This window comes from Rana temporaria, chromosome 3, assembly GCF_905171775.1.
Source record: "Rana temporaria chromosome 3, aRanTem1.1, whole genome shotgun sequence".
Taxonomy (NCBI): domain Eukaryota; kingdom Metazoa; phylum Chordata; class Amphibia; order Anura; family Ranidae; genus Rana; species Rana temporaria.
Window position 1 is genome coordinate 264,123,198 of NC_053491.1, and position 26,107 is coordinate 264,149,304.

The 26,107-nt window shown below is 45.6% G+C and overlaps 1 protein-coding gene and 1 pseudogene across 2 annotated transcripts in view; one reads left to right on the plus strand and one right to left on the minus strand.

Annotated features, from left to right (window-relative positions):
• Nucleotides 1–26,107, minus strand: part of RAD50 (RAD50 double strand break repair protein) — a 269,333-nt gene that overhangs the window by 37,276 nt on the left and 205,950 nt on the right. For both annotated transcript variants that reach the window (XM_040344638.1, XM_040344639.1), the window contains exons 18-22: nucleotides 19,143–19,253; nucleotides 14,432–14,524; nucleotides 14,234–14,347; nucleotides 5,671–5,798; nucleotides 5,029–5,253 (exon numbers count right to left, since the gene is read on the minus strand). In XM_040344638.1, the coding sequence (XP_040200572.1) occupies nucleotides 5,029–5,253; nucleotides 5,671–5,798; nucleotides 14,234–14,347; nucleotides 14,432–14,524; nucleotides 19,143–19,253 (671 nt within the window). The remainder of the gene's footprint in view (nucleotides 1–5,028; nucleotides 5,254–5,670; nucleotides 5,799–14,233; nucleotides 14,348–14,431; nucleotides 14,525–19,142; nucleotides 19,254–26,107) is intronic.
• On the plus strand, nucleotides 278–364 carry LOC120934124 (annotated as a pseudogene).

The window sequence follows — 26,107 nt, forward strand, 5'->3', positions numbered from 1 at the left end:
CGGTCCAGTACAGGTCTAATTGTTTTTGCCTGTTAATGTCACTGGACCATTACAGTGGGACTACCCCGTCCTTCACCTGTATGGCACCCTGCGACTAACTACATTTGTTGCACCAAGTGCAAAGACGAGTGCCCTAGTGCCCAAAGCAACAAGTTGTCCCCACAACGTGGGGCGTAGGTATAGCTCCCAAAGCTTTACTGATGTTGCATGAATCTGGAAAAAATGCCACTACTGTTAAATTCAAAGACAGTGATAAGTGGTTTTAAAAGTTGATTCTATACTCTGATTTCTCTTCAGATCGTATAAATCTTTCGCCTTATAATACAGATTTCCGTGGAGAGGAACAATGAGTTTTCCAAAAGTCAACAACCAGAAAAAAAAAAAAAAGGTTGGATTGTAATGAACTAGTAATCAAAAGATTTCTCCATAAGAGAAAAAAGATCCATCACCATAGGACACTAGCTAAAAAACTGAGGTCTAACAGAGTGGGCTATGGTTATAGGAAGGTGTGTCCAGCAAAGTTTTGCCAGTATCCAATCACCTGAAGGTACCACACTACCTTGGGTCTATGAATATATAGCCTGTGTCATGTATTGTACGATTAAGAGAGGCGTCTTGGCTGGACATGCAGAAAACAGAAGCAGGCGCAATAAGACTGAAGGGTATCCCTGAAGCTACTATGGGTGCTGATCTCTGTGTGTCAGTCACAGCTATTTTCTACCAACTCCTTGCAGACCCACCATCATCTGTGATAGAGATAGACTGGGTCCCAGCAGCTAGAGTGGTCTCCCAAGAAGCCCCCCAGGATGTATTATGCAACTTTTCACTGTGAAAGAGGCCATCATGTGTGAAGCGTGGCAGAAAGGTACGCTCGACTTTGCAATTCTCTGGAGCCACCTATACATGGAGATACCCACTCTCACGCCTGGTGAAAAAGGACAATAGGTCCTTTTCCCTGTTTAACCCCTCTCGGCTACCACAGCTTTTCGTGTTTTTGAACTGCCAGGCTATTAAAGTGCCGGATTGGACTGCTCTTCCTAGATCATGGGTCAGCCAGGGGTCCCCACCGCCACAACGAGATTGTAGATCCTGATCAAGACATCCTCCCTCACGAATGGTTCAGGAGAATCCAGATGACCCTGAAGCTTAAACTGATCTGCATTTTACACTACAGGTCTATCCTGGGGATCATCATTATGCAATGTATATCTGGGGCCCCTATTGTTTTTTCTACTGGGGCAGGGATCACTCCTACTACCCATAACCTGTGCTAGTCTGAAGACTTTCACTATACGCTTTGTTCATAAAGATGCTTCATGTCCCCTCTCTTAGCTGGGTTGTTTTCCCCTCCACCATATTAAGGACATGGAATGTTAGCTTGAGGAAATTGTAATGTGACCACGAGTTCTCAGTGTTGGTGGGTGGAGGGGGCGTGGGATGCGTGTGTGTGTATTTTTGTGCCCCGATATAACTCTCGCTATGTCCCATGGGATACTGGTCTGACAATTGTAGATGCGCTCATAGATCCAAATTTTTTAGATACCCCCGGTGAGGGTTTTTTGCTGAGGAAAGGCCTGTTTATCTGCACCGTTGGGAAATGGGTGGTGTTCCTTGGGCAGACCAGTTTGCAGGCCTCATGGGGTATCCTTTTTTGTATTTTTATCTGCCCAGTACAAGTCCTATTTTTCTTTTGTTTGTTTTTTTCTTTTTATAAAGTTTCTGTTTGCATATGGGTAACCTTAACACTAGAAATAGGTGCATGTCACATTTTTCCACTATAGGTCCCGGCTGTCTGGAGGGCTGCCTTACTGCGACACCAGCTGGCATGGCTCTAGAGATTACCTTGTATGAAGGGGGGCCCCTCCGAGCTCCCCTTCTCCCGATAGGTTGAGGGCTATGCCACAGGGTGTTGTGGTGGGCATTTTATTGCTGGTTCTATTTTAGTTGTTACTGTATGTTTCAAGTTTTGCAAGTTTATCGCATCTAATTGATACATTTAAATGGTCCATGAGTAGGTGGTTCACTAATACTGACCGGGATTTAAGACTCCATTTTTTATGCCAGCACATCTCTGTGTACTGCCTTGGTTATCCATTTCCCCCCACTGTATTCGCTTTTTATTTTATTCAATTTTTATTTTCTGCCTGATCTGACTGGATCCAAATAGCGCACCCCGTCAGACGCAATTCTTTTTTGTCACTTTTTTTTCTTATTTCTGGGCATGTCAACCCGTTTTTGCCCTTTCTCCCTTGATTATTATTTTTTTTGTCCTCCCTCTCTCCTTTCCCATCCCATATTGACAGTCTGAACCAATGTTTGCTGCACAGTTTGACTCCATTATGACTAGCCTAGCTGTATCCTCTTATAATGTGAAAGGGCTTAATAGTTCAGAAAACTTATTAGCAGAACTCTGGAGACTAAAATCCCAGATAGTGTTTCTCCAGTAAATGCACTTTAAGAGGGGTAAGATTATCAGGTTTGGCAATTGTAGGTTCCCCACAGTTTACCACAGTACTTCCCCAGATTCAAAATCCAAGGGTGTCTCGATTATACTTGCTGATCATTTGCCCCAGAAGGAGACCAGATCATTGGAGATAAGGGCTGTTTCCTTATAGTTAAAAGGACTCATCTGTGAGCAAAAAGTTACATTGGCTCGCCTGTTTTTACTGAATGAGCATCAGATCTCTGCAATGATTTCATATCTCGCATAGGTAGGGTATGTTCTTAGTAGGGGGTGACCTTAACCTACTTGGCGTGTCGCGAGGGACCTCTATTTTATCACACTCAAAATTGCGAAAGCTTAAATTCCTATTACATGACCATCAATCGATTGATGGCGAACTATCCATCCGTGAGATAGAGAGTACAATTTTCTATTCTCCTCTTCACAAAACCAATACCAGATTAGATTACATATTACTTTCGCAGAATGCTTTTCCCTTTCTCTCATGGGCTAATGTAGGCTTGTTTACCATATCAGACAATGCCCCGACCCACTGCATTCTGGGAATGCCCAAAACTGAATAGTTTTTGGACTGATGTAGAATCCACTATTAAAACACTGAGCGGAGTTTCACTCGATAGGAACCGGCGGCCTACCTATTGAATGACACCCTGTCAACCAAAAAATTCAGGCACTCGTTACTAAGGTATTTGCTTACAGCTGCTAGGGTCTATATTCCGGCTTTGTGGAAGAGTTCATGCCCCCCTACAATTTCACATTGGACAAAGAGAATCGCAGCTATCCAAGTTATGGAGAGTCTTGCCATGACTTTAAAGGAGCAAGATGACAATAACTGGAAGATCTTGACTCCCTATTTTTTCTATAGGGACCAGACACTTCTGGTCTCACAGCCAGTGGAGCATCCCATGGAGTGAACGGATCAAAGCAGCTTTCCTACCCCTTCTTTCCCCTCTTCATTTTTTTTCTCTCTATGGGACCAGCCTTTTTGTCCGGCCTCTTGTTTTGATATCTAAAACAGTTTAAAAACAATATTGTTCAGGGAATTTACCAAGACCGGAGATTGGGAATCCGGAATTACAGGCTGACTATGTTAGTTTTTGAGTGCTTGCTAGTTGCTATAATGTGTATTGAATACTGACTATGCCCAGATGTATCTTGAGCTTTTTTTGTACCTTGATATTCTTTTTGATAATGGCTTTGTATAATTTCTTGACCTTTAACTGGTTCCAGACCAGCCGCCGCAGTTATACTGCGGCAGGTTGGCTCCCCTGGGCGAGCCGTTGTAGCTGTACGTCAGCTGCTCTAAGAGCACTAGGGGGCACGCGCCTGCGGAGCGGCGACAGAGCCTATTTGCGTGCCCAGGGGTCACAATGTCAGCAGGGAACTCGCAATCGCTCCTAAGAAAATATGTAGACGAATACATATGGGCCTAAACCGAGGAAGAAATAATTTTTTTTGGTATTTATTATAGCAAAAAGTAAAAAAAATATATTTTTCACAATTGTTGCTTTTTTCGTTTATAGCGCAAAAAATAAAAACCACAGAGGTGATCAAATACCACCAAAAGAAAGCTCTATTTGTGGGATAAAAAGGACATCAATTTTGTTTGGGCACAGCGTCACATGACCGCGCAATTGTCAGTCAAAGCGACGTAGTGCTGTATGGCAAAAAATTGGCTGGTCATTAAGGGGGCAAATCTTCCAGGGCTTAAGTGGTTAAATAAACAATAAAAAAATAAAAAACCATGATACCCAAAAGTGATGCTTTAGATTTAATCATAAATGATGGCCCTAGAATTATTGCTCTCACAACATTTGCGGTAATACCTCATGTGTGGTGCACATTATGTTAACATTCATACATGTGTGCCCTATGCTGCACATTTGCATTGGAGTGAATACTGGGGTACTTTTTAATGAATTTTATTAATAACACATTTTTAATATATATATATATATATATATTTTCATTTAATGCCATCACGAGGGGCTAACAAGCCCTGTATGTAATGGCATGGGCAGATGACAGGTCTTTCTTATAGAGTGATTAGGGGTCTGTTTAGACCCTGTTTTCCCTTACACTCTACTGCAGATAATAAAGTACAGAGAATACTTAGCTGCTACTTCGGGTACAGTAGTCAGGGAATGATAGCTCTGAACCTGGAAGTGACGACTTCTGCTCTCACGGTTACTACCAATTACCATGGTCCTGGAGGAATTGGAAGCCTGAAAACCACTGCAGGGGCCAGAAGCCACACCTTTAGAGCCCTATAAAAGTGATCAGGTGGCTCTGGAGTCACCCAGATCACTTTTACCTGTAAGTCTATCGCCGGCTTGAAAAAAACATAGCAAGCACACAGCTGTTGCAGCGCAAGCTTGTTGTAACTCCCTAAATACCAGGACATTTGTAAACTTACCTTGGTAGACAAAGGGTTAAGGATGGAGGTTAGTGTACAGAGCAGATCTGCATTACATGTGGGTTTTACAGGTATACAGAAACCAAGGAGAAAGAGTCCAACAAAAGAACGTCACTGTTTGCATTAATGTGCAGGAAAAAATACTTACTGGTCCAGTGTCTTATAATAAATGTCCAGGTCTTTGTTGACCAGCTCTGTGGTCCTCATAACAATCATCATCTCCCTGTGCTTCTCTTCAGCATCTTTGTACTGGGGTTCCCGAAGTTCTTTCTTATACCGCATGATTTCATCCTCAAATCCTTTCTGACGTCCAAGAGCCAGGCTGTGGTTTGTTTTCAATGTTTCAATTTTGTTTTCCAAGTCTTGATATTCACTGAAAACCAAAAAAGGTATACAAAATGTGAACCTTACATCGAATTCAGGATTTGGGCACTGAAAGTATGGAAGCAAATAATTTTCTTTTAATCTTTTAATGGATATGGTGGTTGCATTAAACACCTCTCACAAGCATGAGGCTTTAATAAACACTTTACATAGGTTGATGGCTGCAAAAACCACTACCACCAAAGGGGCTGCTCATGTTCACTGCCTGCATATTTTTCATTGACCAAATTCTGCACTTTGAACACAGACAATTATAGAGAAAAACAAATGAAAAGTGATGCAGATGTACTGTATTACACACAAAATGCTAAAGTAAACTGAAGAGTTTACAACAATGCTCAAATAAACTGCAGCTGGATACAAAATGTTGTTTTGTGGTAACTGGTCCAAGACTGAATATTCTTACTTTCTCAGTTGTGCAGCTTTCATCTGCCCCATTTCCTTCAGTAGTTGCTCTCGTTCTTGTTCAACCTTCTTTAACTCCTCCAGTCGTTTCCTGAGTGTTAAATTGTCCTGGAGACATCGTTCCTGTATCTACAGTGCATGCAGAGGAAAATCAGCATAAAGGGAACTTGTACCATTATAACATTTGCAAATGACCTGAAAGCAGACACTACAAGATGCCTGATATAACCATAATGAGCCAGAAAGCCATTAGCCTAGCAACTCTGCTAGTCCAGCAATTAAAGTGTTACTAAACCCACAACAGTAAAATCAGTTTGTAAATGCAGTAAAGCATGCTTGGTATACTCATAGTGGGACCCAAGGGGTTAATCCTCCGCATTGAGTAAAAAAGTTGTTTGATCCTGGCCGCTCTGATCAACACAGAGTCTATGGAGTCAGGTAACACATGCTCAGTTTGGTGTGTATTGCTGGAGACAGCACTGTATCCCGGCCTAGGCCAACAAGACCCAGGCCTAGGGCAGCACGGAAGAGAGTCCCCACCGGCTAGTGCTACACTATTAGTGTAGCGCCAGTCTTATGGGGCAGATGGGGCTGAGAGGCAAATTAGTTTAGCGCCCCCATAAAGCGGCCGCACTGCTTCCGGTATGCGGGCGGCTGGCATTCTGCAACTGTGGGGTGAGGGGGTGTTGCTTATAATTTTGACTGTCCTGATATCCTAGACCACAAACCTTCCTCACTGTGCTATATGTTTTCTGCTGAACCATTGGCATGGTTATATCTTCTTAGTCCTTTCTATAAAATTATCAGAAATTTGTGCTTAAAATAGAACTATAGGCAACACTTTTTTTTCATTTTGGATAGAGTAAGGGAGGGTTATAGCCCCTGTCAGTTTATTTTTTACCATCCCTGCCTCATTGTAGAGATTTCCCTTCACTTCCTGCCCCATAGTCAATCAGGAAGTGTGAAGAAATCTATGCAAATTAAGCAAATCCATTACGCCCCCCCCCCACAGGCCCTCAGAACTAGTGTCCCCACCCACAAAATTTCAGGATGGGTCTTAAACAGAAAGGGGCGTGGCATTGACAGAAAGGGGTGGGTCATATTTAAATTAGGGGATGCACAAGTTTAGTCAGGCCTAGGGCAGCACAAAATCTAAATACACTACTGGCTAGAGATGTTCTTGTGGCAAATCGCTGTCCAGACAGAGATTCAGGGGTCTTTCAGTCTCATAGGGCAGTCAGAAAACTCCTCCTACAAGCTTGTCTGGACACCACCAGAAGTCACAAGACTGTACTAACTGCTGATAACAAAAAGTATTTAGCAGTTTAGATTTACTAAAATAATTGCATTTCCATGTTCTGTGTACTGTGGGAGACTAGATATAGTGAATACAGGGTCCTGGGTTTAGTAAAACATGTTAAAAACAAATTCCAGAAATTCAGCCACTTTCTAAAATGTGCCTGTTTACTATGGATTAAGTCCAATGAGATTAAATTTTTTTACAACTGATAAATTTACTGAGAGCTGGGAGCACAGTTATTACTATACTTCCAGTGTACCAACAGAAGAGACGCTGCTTTCTCACACAGCAGCTCTGCCCACCTACCTGCTGTCCATTCACAGAAGGCTTTAACAAATAATTATGCGGTTTAACATTATACAAAAATAGCCAGATTCAGGTAGATGGGCGCATCTTTGTGCCGGCGTAACACAACGCATATGCGCTAGGCCGACATAAGTCAGAGAGGTAACTACACGATTTACAAAGCACTTGCTCTCAACGTTGCGCCGGCGTAACGTAAATTTGAAGGCGTAAGCCGGCGTAAGTGTAAGTGGGTGTGACCTTATGCAAATGATGGCCTGAGCATGGAGAAGTGGCTTACGCCCGGCGTATCATCAACGGAGCATGCGCAGTGATGTGGACGTATGAGGGCTTCCTTGTGCGCATGCTCACAACTCCGCCGGCCCAACTTCCTGGTATACGCCGGCCCACCGGCTTAAGCCGAGCGCATAAATACGCCCAGACATGCGCCCGTCTGGCGCAAAAGTACATCCTGCTTTCCCCCCCCCCCCGAGCAAGGTACTTTTGTTCTAATATGGCTTGTAGAGTCCAGAAGGAGAGGAGGAAGAGGAATTTTTCACCCCAGGAGAAGGCAGTCCTCATCACTGCCATGGAGAGATATGACACCTTCCTCCATGGTGCCCAGAGTCGGGATACTAGCCGGGCCAGGAAACGGGTCATCCTGGAGACCATTGCGACAGAGGTCAATGCCCTTGGCAATGAGACCCGGAGCGCCAAGAACATAAATAAAAAAAAATCAATGATCTGAGGCTCCATGTGCGGGAGAAGCTGGGCGCCATTAGGAAGCACCAGAGTGGCACGGGTGGTGGACCACCATGTAATGTCAGTTTGACCATGGAGGAGGAGTTGGTCGCCCGGTGTCTTCAGAGGGAGCAGTTGGAGGGCGTTGAGGGCTTTGATTCCCTTGATGAGGCCTCGAGGACAGGTAAGTGTTTTTTATTCCCTATCCGGTGTGTAGCATGTGAGGGGTTGGAAGGGAACATGTGACAAGTGTGTGGGTCCACCAACATGTGACTGCTTTGTGTCATCCACAGATGTGCAGGAGGGAGCGGGCCCATCTGCTGCCGGTGGCCGTCCCACGACATCTTCCCCTGAACAGCCTCAGTCTGACCCCCTAGATCCAGCGGTGGAGGGGAGTGGCCACATCTCTCCTCTCGAGGAGGTAGTGGACCTTGGCCAGCTTTGCCTCATTATAGAGGAGTCCACTGTTGTGCCTGGGCCCTCTCACACCTCCCCCCATCAGGGGAAGCCCCTCTGGCTCAGCCCCCAGCAGGGGAACCCCCTCAAGGGGCTCACCCTACAGCCGCTCCCAAGCGTCTTCTGCCCCCAGGAAGGCAACAAGGAAGACTAGGGGTGTTCCTCAATGTGTGCAGGAACAAATTGCCATGGACCAGGGCTGGCAGACCCGGCATATGGGGGAAATAGCCGGGCACCTGCACCGGGTGGCTGAAAACACGACCCTGATTTTGGACGCAGTCCAGGATGGCAATGCTAATAGCGCAGCAGTGGTCACCTGCATTGGGGAGCTGCAGGCCACCACAGTGAACCTAGTGGCAGAGGTGCATACCCTTACTGGGGCCGTCCAGGCCAACACGGCTGCCATCCAGGAGGAGGGGAGGCAGAGGCAGCGCAACCAGCGGCATAACCTCACCCGCCAGCTGAGGATGCAGGCCCAGACCAACCATTTTCTGAGCCGCATTGCCGTGGCCTTGGAGGGCAGGCAGCCATCACCTGCCAGGAGTGGCACACCCGGGGATGAGCCACCTCCCGATGTCCCACCCCAGGCAGCTGAGGAGCCAGAGAGGTGCCACCAGGCGCAGCCCCCGTCAGGCCAAATGAGTGCCATTTGTTTTGTTTTTTTATGCTCAGGATTGGAGTATTTTTTTTATGTTATTTATGCTCAGGATATGAGTTTTTTTTTATGCTCAGGTCATGAGCCTTTTATTTTATTTATGAATGCACAGGGTGAGGAGCGCTGACTACAGTGTGACTGGTGTGTGAATGTGGGGGTGACACTCCTGCCAGTAAGGGGTGTCACCCTCGGTCGTCGGGGCGAATTTATCCCCACGACTGTGTGAATGTGGTATGAATGGACAGCGACATAATTGGGGACTTGGCGTGGCGTTGCTGCTCCCAAGTCCTGCATGGTGGACTTGGGCTAATCCAATGTGAAGTGGATGTGCTGTGTGTGAGCTAGGGACCACAGTGGTGTGCATGCGTGCATTCTCCTTGTGCCATGATGAATGTGTGTGTTTAACGTGCAAAGATGCCTACTGTGGGGCATCTCCTGACTGCTCTTCCCTCAGCAGACGGGGTAGCCTCGGTTAGGGGGGGATTGTGTGTGCCATATGGGGCATCCGCCATCGCCTGTACGTTGATGGAATGCCACTGCTTACGATTAATGTGCTCTGTGGCACAGGGGGGGCCGTAGTGCCACATGTGTGCAATCAATGGCCCCCGCGGTGAGTGGGAATCCGGCAATTTCGTAGAAATCCTGCATTGCCTTCAGCCGCAGATGCTCATGGGTGGGTCTGATGATGTGGTGGGACATGCGTTTGAGGATTGCGGGGGCAACCTGGTGCACACATCTGCTCATGGTGGATTGTGACATCCCAGACACAACTCCACTTGTACGCTGAAAAGATCCACTTGCAAGGAAATCCAGTGTTGCCAGTACCTTGACCAGTGGCTGCACTGCATGTGAGCGATGTGTCTTGCTGGTGATGTCATCATGCAGGGCTGTGGCTAATTCCAGGATGGCTTCAGGGCTGAATCTGAAGATGCGATACACCTCAGAATCACCCATGCCAAAGACGTCCATGCGCGTGCGGTATATCCTCTCCCGGGCCCTTCTACGAGGCGGTGGACCCATTAGTAGGTGCTAGGACCACGGCTGCCCCTGGCATGTTGGCAGACAGATGTGTTGTCCTGCAAGTGTGGTTGCTCAGCTCGTCCGTAAAGGTGCTGCTGTAGCTGCTCTCCAGCTGACCTGTGCCCGTCTGGTGCAAAGATAAACCAGCTTTTTGATGGAATAACTTTAGGCCGGACGTACGACTTGCGCGCACCGCACGTACGTACATGCTTGAATCGCCGTATCTCCCTCATTTGCATATTTGAATAGGAAATCAATGGGAGCGCCAGATGCGTCCAGCGTAAATATGCGCCCACGACACGCCGGCGTAGGAAAGTTACGCCGGTCGGAGGTAGCCTATTTTCAGGCGTATTTTGTTCTGTGGGTACGGCGCATAGTTAATATTTATTCTGTAATAATATTTATTCTGTAGATACGCCGGCGTAAGTCTTTCTGAATCTGGCTAAAAGTGCGCAAAACCACTAAATATAAAACTCAAAATGAAGTAATTAAATTTTTTATTACAGTGGGTGAAGTGTTGAACGCATCACCATTTTTGTAGGCAAATATATTTCTATAAGGTGCTATTGACATGAAACAACCCATGCAATCCATATATATCAAGAAACCAAAACAAATAAGTTCAGAAATTAAGTTACCGTATTTATCGGCGTATACCGCGCACTTTTTTGCCCTGAAAATCAGGGCAAAATCGTGGGTGCGCAGTATACGCCGATACCCGCGCCGAGTTTTGAATACTGCGCCGACATATACCGAGCGCAGTACACTCGGGTATAGTCGGCCAGTGTGGACGTACAGGACGTGAGCGCGAGTGTTGCCGAGCCTGCCCGACAATACACGAGTGTACTGCGCTCTGTATATGTCGGCGCAGTATTCAAACTCGGCGCGGGAAACGAGCGGGGAGGACGCGAGGACGCCGAAGAAGGACGCCGGACCCGACGAAGAGGACACTCGAAGCCACAGAAGGACGCCGGACCCGACGAAGAGGACACCCGAAGCCGCAGACGGACCCGACGAGGCCGCCGATGGACGCCGCGCAAGACACCAAAACTGTAAGTACAAAAAAAACTTTTTTTCCACAGGATTGGGAGCCACTTTAGGGTTGCGCGGAATACGCGGGAGCGTGTTATACCGCGATAAATACGGTATGTGTAATAAAATGGAATGACACAGGAAAAAGTATTGCACACATGAAGAAAGGGAGGTGCAAAAAGGCGTAGAAAGCCATGACACCAGCTGAAATCAATCAGTAATTAGAAAGCAATCCTACCCTTTGTCAGCGCAAATTAACCCTTTCGCTGCCATGCCCTGTGCTCCATTTTGTACACTCAGGTGGCCAGACCATTTTTCCTTTGCTTTTTTATTTTTTACTTCTAGCTTTCAGAGTTTGTCAAAGACCCCCCAAACCGTATATTTTCTGAAAGCACATGATCAGTAGAATAAAAAAAAAAAGGTGCTACTGATTTTTTAGACCCAGCGGTATTTGCGCAAATGTTTTTTAAACCAATATATTTGCAAAAAATATGCTAAAACCATTATTAGCAGATAAAAACAGTCAATTTTACAAAATTCCTATCAAATATAAAAGCTTAACCTGTATTAAATTAATAAATAACAAATATTTGTAACTTAAATTATGCCTTTTTGCGAAATAGTGAAAATTCAACAGACGCAAAAGTGTAAATATCCAAATTTCTCTCAAAATCTGAAGGTTTTAATTTTTCCCTTAAAGCTTTCAGAAATTGTGAAAGACCCCCAAAACCATATGAAAATTTCTGAAAGCATATGACCTCTAGAATAAAAAGAAGGTGCAACTGATTTTTTAGACCCTGCGGTATTTGCACAAAGGTTTATCAAACCAATATATTTCGCACAAAATACAGCTGACAGGGCGGTCCCCGCACACTGTGCAGGGACCGCCCTGTCTTTCCTCCGCTCTCCCCTATGGGGGATCGGATGAACACGAACATGGGGCATACTAAAGTGTTGGTTCATTAGGGATGATGGGGGGATTTAAGGGGGTGAAGGGGATATGAGAGGAGAGTGGGAGGGACAGATTAAGATAAAAAGGGAGTGGCAGGAAGTGGAGTGGCAGGGGACAGGGAAGCAGCTTCATGGCCTATATGCACGCTCACCACGCAAGACTCCATTGTTAAAGAAAAAGCATGTTGATGCTCATTTAATGAATCCTGCGCAACATCTACACAAGCCTGTGAAATAATAGGAGAATATAGTCTGGTCACCCCAAAAGCACCATACCAACAGTGGGTATGGAGGTGGGAACATCATGGTGTGAGGCTGTTTTTCAGCATACAGTACTAGCAAAATTAATTTCATTGAAGGAAGGATGAATGGAAAAATGTACCAAGACATTCTTGATAAAAATCTACTGCCATCTACTAGGATGATGAAGATGGGTGGACTTTTTAGCAAGACAATGATCCAAACACAAAACCAAGGAAACTCTCAATTGGTTTCACAGAAAAAATAAAGCTGCTAGAATGGTCCAGAGTCAATCACCTGATTTGAATCCAATAGAAAATCTATGAAAATAACTAAAGATCAGAGTTCATAGAAGAGGCCCAGGGAACCTTCAAGATTTGAAGACTGTGTGGAAGAATGGGCCAAAATCACACCTGAGCAATGCATGCAACTAGTTTCTTGACCAACAAAGGATTTTGTACAAAGTATTAAATACATTTCAGTTCACGTGTTTTGGTTGCTTTGCATGTATGGATGCATGGGTTGTTACTGACATGTAGTGAAAATGTCACGTCAATAGAATTACATTTACCTACAAAAATGGTGACGTGTTTAATATTTTCTTTTACCCGCTGTATAATAAATATGTGAAAAACACAAGAAAAGTGTCCAAGTAGTTCACAAAAATGAATGCAGTATGAATCCATATACAAATAAAACAAGTCCACTCTTAAAAGCAACGTTCAGGGCTCCATCTAAGAGCCGATGCAAAATCTTGAATGAAGGTCAAGTGCCACAGTTCCAAGTGAAAAAGTCCCAGACCACCTTAGACTCAATTGTGCAAAATCCCTTACCAGATTTACATGATCTCCAGATAATAGCAGATCTAGAGTGCAGAAAAAAACAATATGGTTCACTCAAGGATATATTGGCCACTTCAACACCCACAAGGTCTTCCTTTGGTTGTCCTGGAACTGAAATTCTCAGTAAAGGTACTCAGAAAAGAATGCAAAGGACCATAGCATAATACTGGCAAAAACGCTACGTTATTTCAAAGCAAATATACTGACAAGCATTTTAGGGTAAAAACAGACACCACACCAGCGGGTGAAATGATGTCATAGGCCCCTACACATTTTGTCAATGCAAGGAACATCCTTGGGGGACACAGTAAAAGGTCACTGATGTCAACAGTTATATACCTTGACAGTATTTAAAACCTGCTGTAAATCAGTAAAGACTGGAAAAAGACAGGATTGTTACACAAATAAAAAATAAAGTAAAACATTTTGTAAAAATATATAATCCCAGTAGATCAGCAGTTTTTTAAATACTCAGACCAGCCCATCTGGCAACAACCATGCCACGTGGTTTAAACTTCAGCAAGTCGTCTTCACCACATCTAGATGACTTAATGCATTGAGTTGCTGCCATGTGATTGGCCGATTAGCAATTTGTGTTGCCAAGCAATTGAACAGGTGTACCTAATAAAGTGGCTGGTGAGTGTGTGTGTATATATATATTTTATATATATATATATATATATATATATATATATATATATATATATATATATATATATATATATATATATATATATACACATACATATATACACACACACACATACGCATACACACACACACCCACCTCCTGTCCAGATTCTACTATACACCATGGATAAAGTCACCACTGTACACATAGCAGTTCAATCCAACAGTGAATTGCACACAGGCTCTGTGCACAAATGCCCACACAACTACATGAAAATCAATCTCTTAATAGTCCTTTATATACGAATACAAATTGTGCCACGATAGACTACTTAAGGAAATGTAGGTATGAATCTCGTTAAAGTAAAGCAATTGCAGCAATAAGTCTAAGTAGATAAGTATATTAAGTACTTACTTTTTGGGTATCAATATCCTGCCTAATAGTCATCATTTCTTTGTTAATTGCTTCTTTATGCTTTTCACTGTCATTAAGACGTGCTATTATGTCCTGCAGCTCGGTTTCCTTTTGCTGTAAGTAAAAGATGAAAAAGCTAACAGCAGCCATACAACCTGTCAATTCATTTAAATATAATAACTAGAAAGAATTAAGTACCTCTTTGAATTCTTCTCTTCCATCACTGATATACTTTTCGATATCCTTCACATACAAGCTGATCTTTTTAACTTTTTCTTTAATATCATTTAGCTGCAGAGAAATGGGAGAGAAAAGTATTTACAGAAGGGAGAGAAAAAAAAAAAAGATCAGAAAGAGAAACCAGACACCCAAACTTTGCCCAATACAACATAAGAGGAATACTTCCCATCATTTGAACTTCTAGTTCTAGCTAGCTCCAAGTAAAATCAATACAAATGCAACAAAACTCATGTCAGCACATGTTGAAATGCACTTCTTGATGCATATGAACATGCATTACACGTTGTAATGTGTGCTGACTTGCCTTATAGGTGTTCTCCAATTATCGGGGAGCATGAGCTTTGCAGCATGTTGGCAGGTGATCGAGTTTTCTACTAGGATTGTGGCTAAGGAAAACAAAATATAAGGCTTTGTACGCCATTTGCATTGGAGCCGACAATCAATTCTGCTTTGCAGTAAAACAATACTTACCAAGAGCAGCGAGTTTGATTTGATAGAATGAAATCGGACTCTTATCAATTCCAAATTGTGCATCTGATTGAATTAATAATGGTTACATCCATAGTCATGAATCTAATGCAGACCTTTGCAAATCTGTTGCAGTGTGCTGTCCAGGATTACAGATGCAGGGGGCACCAACAAACACATTTGCGTCTAATCATTGTGACAACTCAGTGTCAGCCCCCGGTCACCTTAACCAACATGTGAGAAACGACTGCTCATACTCGTACCACACTGTCACCAATACGTTATAATGACACTCTCAGCATCACTCTTAAAGACTTCCCAGCTTGTGGGACCAAAACCTAAAGGCCAGCACACAGAGTGATCTTCACTGGGTTTAGTTAACTTTGCAGTTAACCGGTTACACCCCAAATCAGCCACTACCAGATAGTTTATCGAACTATCAACTATTCACAATGACCATTATGACTTTTAATAAATGTCTGTAATACATACTGTTACGACAGACAGGAATATTCCAGAGATTTACCGTAAAGAAGTGCTCTTCAAAGAGAAAGGGATTCTTTAAATCGGTAGTAAACACTACTTGGACACATGTATCTATAGGTAAGCTTATAATTAAGCTTGCCTGAAGGTACAAGGAATATCTCCTAAACCTGCACCATTAAATTGGTTGTAAACCCACTTTTTTACTTTTACCTACAGGTAAGCCTATAACAAGGCTTGCCTGTAGGTAAGGAGAATATCTCCTAAACCTGTACGGTTTAGGAGATATTCCCCTTCGCAATGCGGGCGGCGCATGCGCAGGGGGGAATCCACGGCGAAAGGACCGGCATACGCCGGACCCTGCCGATTTTAAATCTCCCGCGCGTGACGTCATCGCCGCTCCAGCCAATCACAGCGCTGGAACGGCGATACCCGGAAAACACGCCGGAGCAAGATGACATCCTGCTCGGCGTGGACCAGGTAAGTGGTGTTCACCTCGTTCCGAGGTAAGTATATCATAATCGGCTAGTATGCGGTGCATACTAGCCGATTATGCCTTCTGCCTTGCAGGTTTTTAAAAAAATAAAAAAAAATAAAGTTTTTGCGGTTTACAACCGCTTTAAGGAAATATTCACTTCAGCTGATGTTACCGACACATGCGCTCTGAAGGGACAGCATACTCACGCCATTCTTCAGAGATTTAAATGTGCGGAGCCCGCAAACCCAGAAGCCCTCAACGGTGACCGTGTGTCACTGGAGGGCTTTTTTTAAAGGAAGTCTTTCATAATTATGCAGTTAACCACTTGCCCACCAGACCAATTCTGACATTTCTCTCCGACATGTAAAAATCATAATTATTTTGCTAGAAAATTACATAGAACCCCCACACATTATATATGCTTTTTTAGAAGAGACCATAGAGAATACAATGGTGGTCATTCCAACCTTATTTGCCCAGCAATTTTTCAAACACGTTTTTTGGGGGGGAAAAAACTGTTTAGTGCTTTAAAAAAAAAACCCGTAAAGTTAGCCCAATTTTTTTGCATAATGTGAAAGATGACGTTGCGCCAAGTAAATCGATACCTAACATGTCATGCTTCAAAATTGCACATGCTCGAGGAATGGTGCCAAACTTCGGCACTTAAAAACCCCCATAAGCGATGCTTTCATTTTTTTTACTGGTTACGTTTTGAGTTACAAAGGAGGTCTAGTGCTAGAATTATTGCTTTTGCACTAACGTTTGCGGCGACACCTCACATGTGTGGTTTCAACACCGTTTTTATATCTGGACTTACGTATGTGTTCGCTTCTGCATGCGAGCACACAGGAACAGGGGCAATTTAATTTAATTTTTTTTATTGTTAATTTTACTTTAAAAAAAAAAAAAATACATTTGATCACTTTTATTCCTATCAGAAGGAATGTAAACATCCCTAATAGGAATATGGCATGACAGGACCTCTTTACAGTGAGATATACCCCATAAGACTCCATATCTCACCTCTAGTCTGGGAAGCCTAAAATAAAAAAAAACTTTCACCGCTTCCTAGCCGAGGCGGCGCCGTTTTTTTAAATACAAAGGCTGGGCGTGACGTCATAACATCGCACCCGGCCTCCGACGATCATTGAGACTCCGGCCACCATCCGGTCCGCTGGAAATCTCTATGGTGGACATCTGGGGGCGGCGGACTCCTTCTCCGACTCACTGATGACATTGGTGAGTCAGTAGAAGCACCGGAGGGCGGTGGGAGATGTCCCCTCCCGCAAGAACGATCAAGCGGCAGAACAGCCGCTATGATCATTCTTATGGTGTAGGGAATCGCTGGCTGAAAACGTCAATATCTGAATGATGCCTGTAGCTGCAGACATCATTCAGATATATCACCACAAAGCTGAGGATGTCGGCAAGTGGTTAAAGGGGTTGTAAACCTTCATGTTTTTTCACCTTAATGCATCCTAAATCCCGCCCCCCCGAGCCCCCATTTACTAACCTAAGACTTCGAAAGTCCTGCATCAAGAATGCTCTTTCTTCTTGGCTCTTCTCAGCTCGCTCTTCATTGGATAGATTGATAGCAGCGCAGCCATTGGCTTGCGCTGCTGTCAATCAACTCCAATGACACAAGGGCGGGGAACAAAGCCGCGGGAGAAGCCCAAGCCGCAGCCTCACTGGGGGAACCAGTCATACAGGGAGTTTTCTCGCACTGCTCCTGTGCGAACACATGCAGAAGTCACTATGACAAGCCTGGGAAACCACATGTGAAATCGCACTGCATTCCTGTTTAAATCGCATGCAATTCTTTGCAGTGCGATTTGAACCTATTCATTTTGTTAGGGCTCAAATCACACTGTACACATATATATTTGTTTATTCCCTTTCAATTCTATTTTAAACTGAATAGGCATGCGCGATGCTCCGGCGGGCGTAGCGCCAATTGTTTAGAAAGGTGACGGAGAAGGTCCTGCCCTGTTGGTATGGCAACCGGCACATTTCAAAGTAGCACAGGCAAGGGAGGAAGTGACTAGGAGTGCCGCGGACCAGGAAGTGGCAGATTAGGAGCCACTACATGGCAACAGGGCGTTTCTGATAAGTAAAAACACCCCCCCCCCCCAAATGTTTAATATTAAAGGTCTGTAAATTTGCAAAAAAAAAATCAGGGTGGAAGAACCAGCCAGTGCAGTTATACTGTGACAGGTTGGCGCTTTAAGACCACAAGGGGGCATGCACCCACTGGCACGACAGCGGAGCCAATGCATGTGCCAGACAGCCGCAATGTCAGCCAGACACCAGCGATATCTCCATTCTGTCTCTCTCAGGAGCGATGTCAATGTAAACAGACAGATCTCTGTTCTGTTAGGAGAGAGGAGACAGATCTGCTGTTCATACTGGTTATGAACAGCAATATGTCTCCTCCTCCAAGAAAGTCCCATCTCCCACAGCTAGAAACACTCCCTAGGACACACATTTAACCCCGTGATTGCCCCCTAGGGTTAACCCCTTCCCTGTCAATGACATTTATACAGTAATCAGTGGCTATTTTCAGCTCTGATTGCTGTATAAATGTCAATGGTCCCAAAAAAGTGTCCGATCGGACTGCCGTAACGTCGCAGTTCCGCTAAAAATTGCAGATCACCGCCATTACTAGTAAAAAATAATAATAATAAAAATGACATAAATATATCCCCTGTTTTGTAGACGCTATAACTTTTGCGCAAACCAATCGATATATGCGTATTGCTTTTTTTTTAACCACAAATATGAAGAAGAATACATATCAGCCTAAACTGAGAAAGAAATTTGTTTTATATTGTTTTAAAAATTGTTGCTTTTTTTTGTTTATAGCACAAAAAAATAAAAACCGCAGAGGTGATCAAATACCACCAAAAGAAAGCTCTATTTGTGGGGGGGGGGGGGGGGGGGGGGAAGAACGTAAATTTTGATTGGGTTAAGCATCACATGTCCGCACAATTGTCAGTTAAATTGACACAGTGCTGTATCGCAAAAAATGGCCTGGTCATTAAGGAGGTAAATCCTTCCAGGGCTTAAGTGGTTAAACAACAAGGCTGCCCTGGGTGTTCTCACACAGTTTCTGGGGTGCCCAGTTCTCAATATCATCACAATTGTGTCACAAATTTCCTTGATAAATGTGTCCCATTGCAGTCAGAGGATTTAAACACTAAGTTCAGTTGAGTTTTAGTGAATTATAAATGGAACATTCACCCTTTCTTGTACTGCTCTGTAGCTGGAGTCTTTCCTCTGTAGGATTTCTTTCTTCTCCTGCTGAAGTTTTTCCATAGTGTTATCCAGGGGGGATACTTGCTCTCGAGCTTCCTGAAAATTAATATTTTAGAGTAAATTATTTTCCATAAGAAAAAATTACAAGTTCTCATGTAGCAATGACAAATCTGTAAGCCCCAACTGAATGGGATTTGGTTTGCTAAATCACTTTGTATCAAACTACTGCCATGTATCTTTTTGCAAATATTTGTTTTTAACTTTAGATTTTCCCCCCTGTGTTGTGTTTCAGTGCTGCTGCTGATCTCTTGCCATCAATTTACAGCCATTTCATGTCTATATGCATGTAATATTTCAGGACAATCTTTTTGCTAGTGACAGCAGCAGAACATGCATACACAATAAGTGTCAGCACAGTTACTAGGTATTTAATTCAGTTTTTTTATTTGCAAAGAAGGTGTTGAATGTACAAAAGCATGGTATGTAAACAAAAAAAAGGTGGGTATCCATAGTATAACAGTACAATACAGAGTTGTGACAGAACCCACTGTCACTGTGTGTTTTGGAAAGAACTGTGTCCGTGCCTCCTACCGACAGACTATGGGCCAGAAGATATTGGAGACCCAGGACAAGCTGACATGGATGTAATGTAATGTTACAACCCTTCTCCCCCATCCCCCCCCCCTCTTGTTGCTGTGTCTAATTGTGTTGATTCATGACACAGAGACAATGGCCTGGACTGCAGACATCTCTCCGCAGGGGGTGTGTATTGAGGCTGCCTGCTTACCATAAACTCATTAGGTATCTGTAGACTGTTTCAATGTACAAATGTTCAGTTCCCATTGGTTGTTGGCTAAGGGGAGTGTCCCTATCTCTGTGTAACTGTATGTCTTGGAATTTAATAAACAGTTTAAGCTCTGGATGTTTAACCCTCAACACCTGTGTGGATTGTCTCGTGATTGAGGGGTTAAGGGCTGGTTATGGCGAGGTTGCAGGCTGTGGGTGCGTTTGGAGGACAGGAGACACAGGTCTGGCGGATGTGCCCACCTGGGGTATCTGAGATCCGTCACAGTGGTGGCAGCAGTGGGACGTCTCCTGCAGTCCAGGACATCCAAACCACCACCAGGATTCAAGATCTGGGCAGCTGCCGAGGAGCAATACGGGGACCAGCCAGCATGAGAGCGGAGTTCGGGAGGAGGCTGCAAGGCATGCGGAAGAAACATCAGGGACCAGTGACAGAGCGCACCATGCTCGGCTGGGAGGATGTGATCCGCCGGCAACTCTGGCATGAGGCGCTAAGCTACGAGCGGCGCCAGCAGGGGAAGATCCTTCCCTCCTCCTCAGAGATGTACTGGACGCAGTACCGTGCACGAGAGGTGTTCCTGAGGGAACGACCGCGAGATGATTGGAAGACGGAGCTCGGAAGATTGGTCCAGGAGGAGATGAAGCTGGACGCCAGCTACAGAGCCCTCCGGTGGTTCGCGGCTCAACTGTGGCCAAGTACAGCAGATGGCAGCACGACAGAAGGCGTTGGCTACGGCGGCGTGGGGCTGCTCCATCAAAAAATGTACGGAGACCCAGACTTTGGGAGCGATGAGGAGTGGAGGCTGGAAAACATCCTGGACTTCCGAGATGAGGTGCTTGACCTCCCCGAAGATGCATGTGATCCGGAGGAATTGGAGTTCTTGGTTGAGCAGGAATGGGAGCTTGAGATTGCCTACAAGCGACTGTTTGACGGTAACCAGCAGCCTGGCATGGCTCCCGTTGCCTGGGACTGTCCACGAGAAATTGCAGACAGTCAAAAAGATGAGGAGCAAATGGGGCCAGGGGTGACCCTACGTTTTCCCGTCCTTACCGCAATGGAAGAAGCAGCGATGATACAGAGGGCACTGCGAGTGCTAGAATGCCGGAACGCAACGGAGGTCCCCCAGGCAGCGAGAAGCATGAAGGTCTCAGAAAGAGGAGTTGAGACAGGCGCTGGAAGGCTGGGAAATGGTGATCAGCAGCAAGTCCAGAGTATCTCATCTGGTGCCCCAGCAGAAGCGCTGGCTACAGGGCAGAGTGCCCCTGGCATCTGCCCAGCATCAGAAAAAGAGTTGGATCCGGAGAGTCTGAAAGAGGATCTGCGTAAGCTGTTTCCCCAACAGCAGATATCCCCACCGGGAGTAGAGGAAGAAATTCTCCCTCCCCAGCAATTGGACAGTACCCCAATGTTCATCCCCCCAGCAGAAGCGCTGGCTACGGGGCAGAGTGCCGCTCGCCTCTGTCCACCCCCAGAGTTAGATCCAGGAAGTCCGAGGGAGGACCTCAGTGAGCTGTTTCCCCAGCACTTGGACACTACCCCAGTGTTTATCCCCCCAGCAGAAGCGCTGGCTACGGGGCAGAGTGCCGCTGGCCTCTGCCCACCCTCAGAGTTAGATCCAGGGAGTCCGAGGGATGACCTCAGTGAGCTGTTTCCCCAGCACTTGGACACTACCCCAATGTTTATCCCCCCAGCAGAAGCGCTGGCTACGGGGCAGAGTGCCGCTGGCCTCTGCCCACCCTCAGAGTTAGATCCAGGGAGTCCGAGGGATGACCTCAGTGAGCTGTTTCCCCAGCACTTGGACACTACCCCAATGTTTATCCCCCCAGCAGAAGCGTTGGCTACGGGGCAGAGTTCTGCTGGCCCCTGCCCAGCCCTCAGTATGTTTTTGGAGGGTTTGGGAGGCAGCCCCTGTCAGAAGTCACCCCAGTGGCTGGTCACAGAACCGGCAGGGGAGAAAACCCTTCCCCCTCTCCAGCGGCTGTACCCAACTTTTGCATATGTCCCTCCGGCAAAAGCGCTGGCTATAGGACAGAGCGCTGATGGTCTCTGCCCAGCATCAGAACAAGAGATGAAGAATCTGGGAGATAGTCCCTGCAAGATACCTTCTCATTGGCTGGTAACTACACCAGTAGAAAAGCAAGTACCTTTTCCTCCCAAAATGCATAGCCCTACCAGCCTATGTTCCCTCCCAGCTGAAGCGCTGTCATTGGGGCAGAGGATTATTCAGCTCCCTCCAATATCTGCAACCCAGCCCCGGATCAGAGGAGTGCAGACAGCTGTTCCCACTCTGCAGCGGCTGTTTTCATGCATGGGAGACCCTATGTGCGGTTTTGCTCCCCAGCGCCGGAGTCGTACTTTTACTTCTCCTGGTTGCCTGGGGTGGAAGTTTGTGACTAACGCAGGTCCAGACCAGTTGGGGGTCAGGAACCTGGTTAGTCTGTTTTTAAAAGGGGAGAAATGTGACAGAACCCACTGTCACTGTGTGTTTTGGAAAGAACTGTGTCCGTGCCTCCTACCGACAGACTATGGGCCAGAAGATATTGGAGACCCAGGACAAGCTGACATGGATGTAATGTAATGTTACAACCCTTCTCCCCCATCCCCCCCCCCCTCTTGTTGCTGTGTCTAATTGTGTTGATTCATGACACAGAGACAATGGCCTGGACTGCAGACATCTCTCCGCAGGGGGTGTGTATTGAGGCTGCCTGCTTACCATAAACTCATTAGGTATCTGTAGACTGTTTCAATGTACAAATGTTCAGTTCCCATTGGTTGTTGGCTAAGGGGAGTGTCCCTATCTCTGTGTAACTGTATGTCTTGGAATTTAATAAACAGTTTAAGCTCTGGATGTTTAACCCTCAACACCTGTGTGGATTGTCTCGTGATTGAGGGGTTAAGGGCTGGGTATGGCGAGGTTGCAGGCTGTGGGTGCGTTTGGAGGACAGGAGACACAGGTCTGGCGGATGTGCCCACCTGGGGTATCTGAGATCCGTCACAAGAGTTATCATGCATAACACTAGAGCAGATACAGAGGTAGTACTAATGTCTAAATACATTAATCCTGGAAGGGGAATCCCACAAGAAATTAAAACTGGGGTAGGGGTGGGGTAAATGGGTTACTGCGCTATTGTGGGCTGCTGAACGTGTAAGGGGAGATGCTTAAAAGATGTTAATATACTTTAGTGCAAAGATGCGTGACGCATCAGCATTACAGGCAACCTATTGCACGGTACAAACGTAAGTGGAAAGAAAAAAAAAATCCCAAGACACATCATAAAACCTTTAGCATATTATCATGCATTACATGCGTCTGACTGCTCCAACCATCTATCCCAGATTTTGTTGGATTTCGAGGGACAACCTCTGTGAAGGTAAACCAGTTTCTTGTATGGGAGTGTGGAATTCACCTCCGTTAACCAGCCCCGAAAGGTAGGAGGAGCGGCCTGCATCTGGTGATGATCCCAAGTTTAGAGACACTGAAAAGGGTTTCATAAAAGAACAGTGAGGCACTTGTCTGCGTCAATATCTGAAAGCAGGGCAAGTATACACGGTTTAGGGTCTAATTGGAGTGGGGACCCTATGCAATCATATATGAATTTGATATGTTCCCAGGAAGCTTGAATAGCTGGGCAGGTCCACAGTAGGTGAAAAAAAGTGCCCGTTTCCCCTGAGCAGCGGTGACACAATGGGCTGTGGTTTGGGCAGTATCTGGAAATCCGGAGCGGAATTAAGTACATTCTATGTATGACATATAGTTGCGCAAGTCGGTCTGACAACCTAGGTGAGACTAGTTTGTTGCCTTACAGCAGTGTTCATCAACCGTGTCCTCAGGACCCACTAACAGGCCAGGTTTGCAAGATAACTGAAATACATCAGGTATTCATTCATTCACAGGTGATATCATTTGCTGCTCAGTGATTGCAGTATTCTAGTCTGAATCTCCCCAAGGTAATACATAAAATCTGGTCTGTTAGTGGGCCCGGAGGACAGGGTTTATGACCACTGCCTTACAGTACCTCATCCCACTCTACATCCTCCAAAGACCCAACATCTGACTCCAACCAAAATTGTACCTGGTTAGCTATACCAATGGCAGTGGGCATGTGCAGGGCATTGTACAATGCTAAAATCAATTTAGTAGTTTGAGCCATTGACGATATCTATCAGGGTACGGAAAAAGTCTGAGAACTGAGCATGCAGAGCATGGTGAAGCTGTAGATACCTAAATAGCATATGGTTAGGAAGCTTAAATTCCTCTTTCAGGGTTTGGAAAGAGTTTGGGCAGACAGGCCTAAGCACTTGGTAAAGGTATATCACGCCCAGGGATCAATATATGTATAGAGGGAAGTTCTTGTAGTTAGGGGTTGTGCCACAAGGGAAAATGTGTATGAAGAGGCGGGGTGTTCATTTGACTCAGAGCTAGCTCCCAGACACATCTGTGATGTCTCAGCAAAGGCTCACATGTGTTCACCGCACCAGACTGTCCATCCCCTCTAAAGATCACCTGTAGGGGAGAGGAAGGTTCTCTAGTGCTTGGTATTGGATAGTTTTGATTGTATCCAAGTGATAAAATGAGATAGTTGGGCTGCTAGACAGTGCCGGGACAAGGTCACCCGGTGCCCAGGGCGAAGATGAAAAACTGCACCCCCCCCCACCGGGAAAAGCTACAGGGATGGGATCTATACTTATACATCAGTGACAGTGCATTAACCCCCTTCCTGCTGCACATTACCAAAACCATTGCTAATTAAGAAAACTCCCCTCAGAGACTGCAGACATGATACAAGACAAGAGATGGTCAGAGACTGCAGACATGATACAAGAGATCAATGCAGTCTCACCAGTGCCCATCAAATGCAGCCTACCGCTGTGCCCATCCGTCCCGCCTCATTGTGCCCATAATCGCAGCCTCAATGTGACCATCAATGCCGCCTCACTGTGACCATAATCGCAGCCTCACTGTGACCATCAATGCCGCCTCACTGTGACCAATAATAGCAGCCTTACTGTACCCATCGCAGCCTCTCTGTGTCCATATTTTCTGCCTCACTTTGTCTATGAATACAGACTCACCATAGCCCGCCCTGGCTGGATCGAACATCTCCTGCAGCACTGTCACATAGCTGGGTCTGTCTCTGTGTTCGGTGGCACCGTAACAAGGTCCCATCCCCTAGACCGGCTCGTGTGATAGGCGGAACACTAATTCAATCTGCAACCACATGAGCTGGTCTAGGGGGCGAGACCGGCACCGCCGAACAAACACACAGAGTCGGCTCCCTGACACACAGCGTTCCCGGTCAGGAGACCAGCGCTTTGTGACAAACAAGAGGAGGAGGTGGGAGCGCTGCAGTCACAGATAAAAGCGGCTCCAAGACAGGCAGCCTGTAGCGTGGCTTCTACTGCGCCCCCCTTCCTCCAGTAAATGGTCCGGCTCAGGGCATCCGTCCATTCTGCCCACCCCTTGTACCGGCCCTGCTGCAAGATAATAGGGAAGGCCATTCTCCTCAAGGTAGTTGGGTTTTTAAGGGTGACCCATGGCAATGTCTATCCGATCCCCAAATAAATGTAATAAAGATAGCATTGATTGTTTTAAAGATTTTAAGGGGGAGTAGTACTGGAAAATACCAAAACATTTATAAGAATTTAGGTAGAAGTATCATCTTGACAAAGTTTATTTTCCCCATAGCCCCAGGGGGAAGTCTTGCCCATGACTGTGGGAAAGCTTTTAGGGAGGTAGATAGTGGTTCAATGTTGTTTACTGTGTAATCCTGCAACTCTCTGGTGACTGGGACCCCCAAGTATTTGATAGCTGCCATCCTGTTCAGTGGGTGAGAACCTGCACTACATGATGGGCGGGTAACTGTCCAGGGGAAGGATTTTTTCTGACTTGCCCCAATTAACGCACAACACAGAGTCAGCCCCAAACTCCTCAATAACCTGCAGAGTGGCATGCAATAAGGGGTCAGTGTCTTCTACGTATAAAATCATGCCACTGCATACATTCCTACAGTTTTCAAAAGAGAGCCTGACTGAAGACTACGAATATCAGGATGTGATCCAAGTGAGATGGAAGGGGGTTCAGGGGACAATGGACATCCACGCTGGGTTCCTTGCTCAAGAAGGAAGGAGTCGGCACGCACCCATT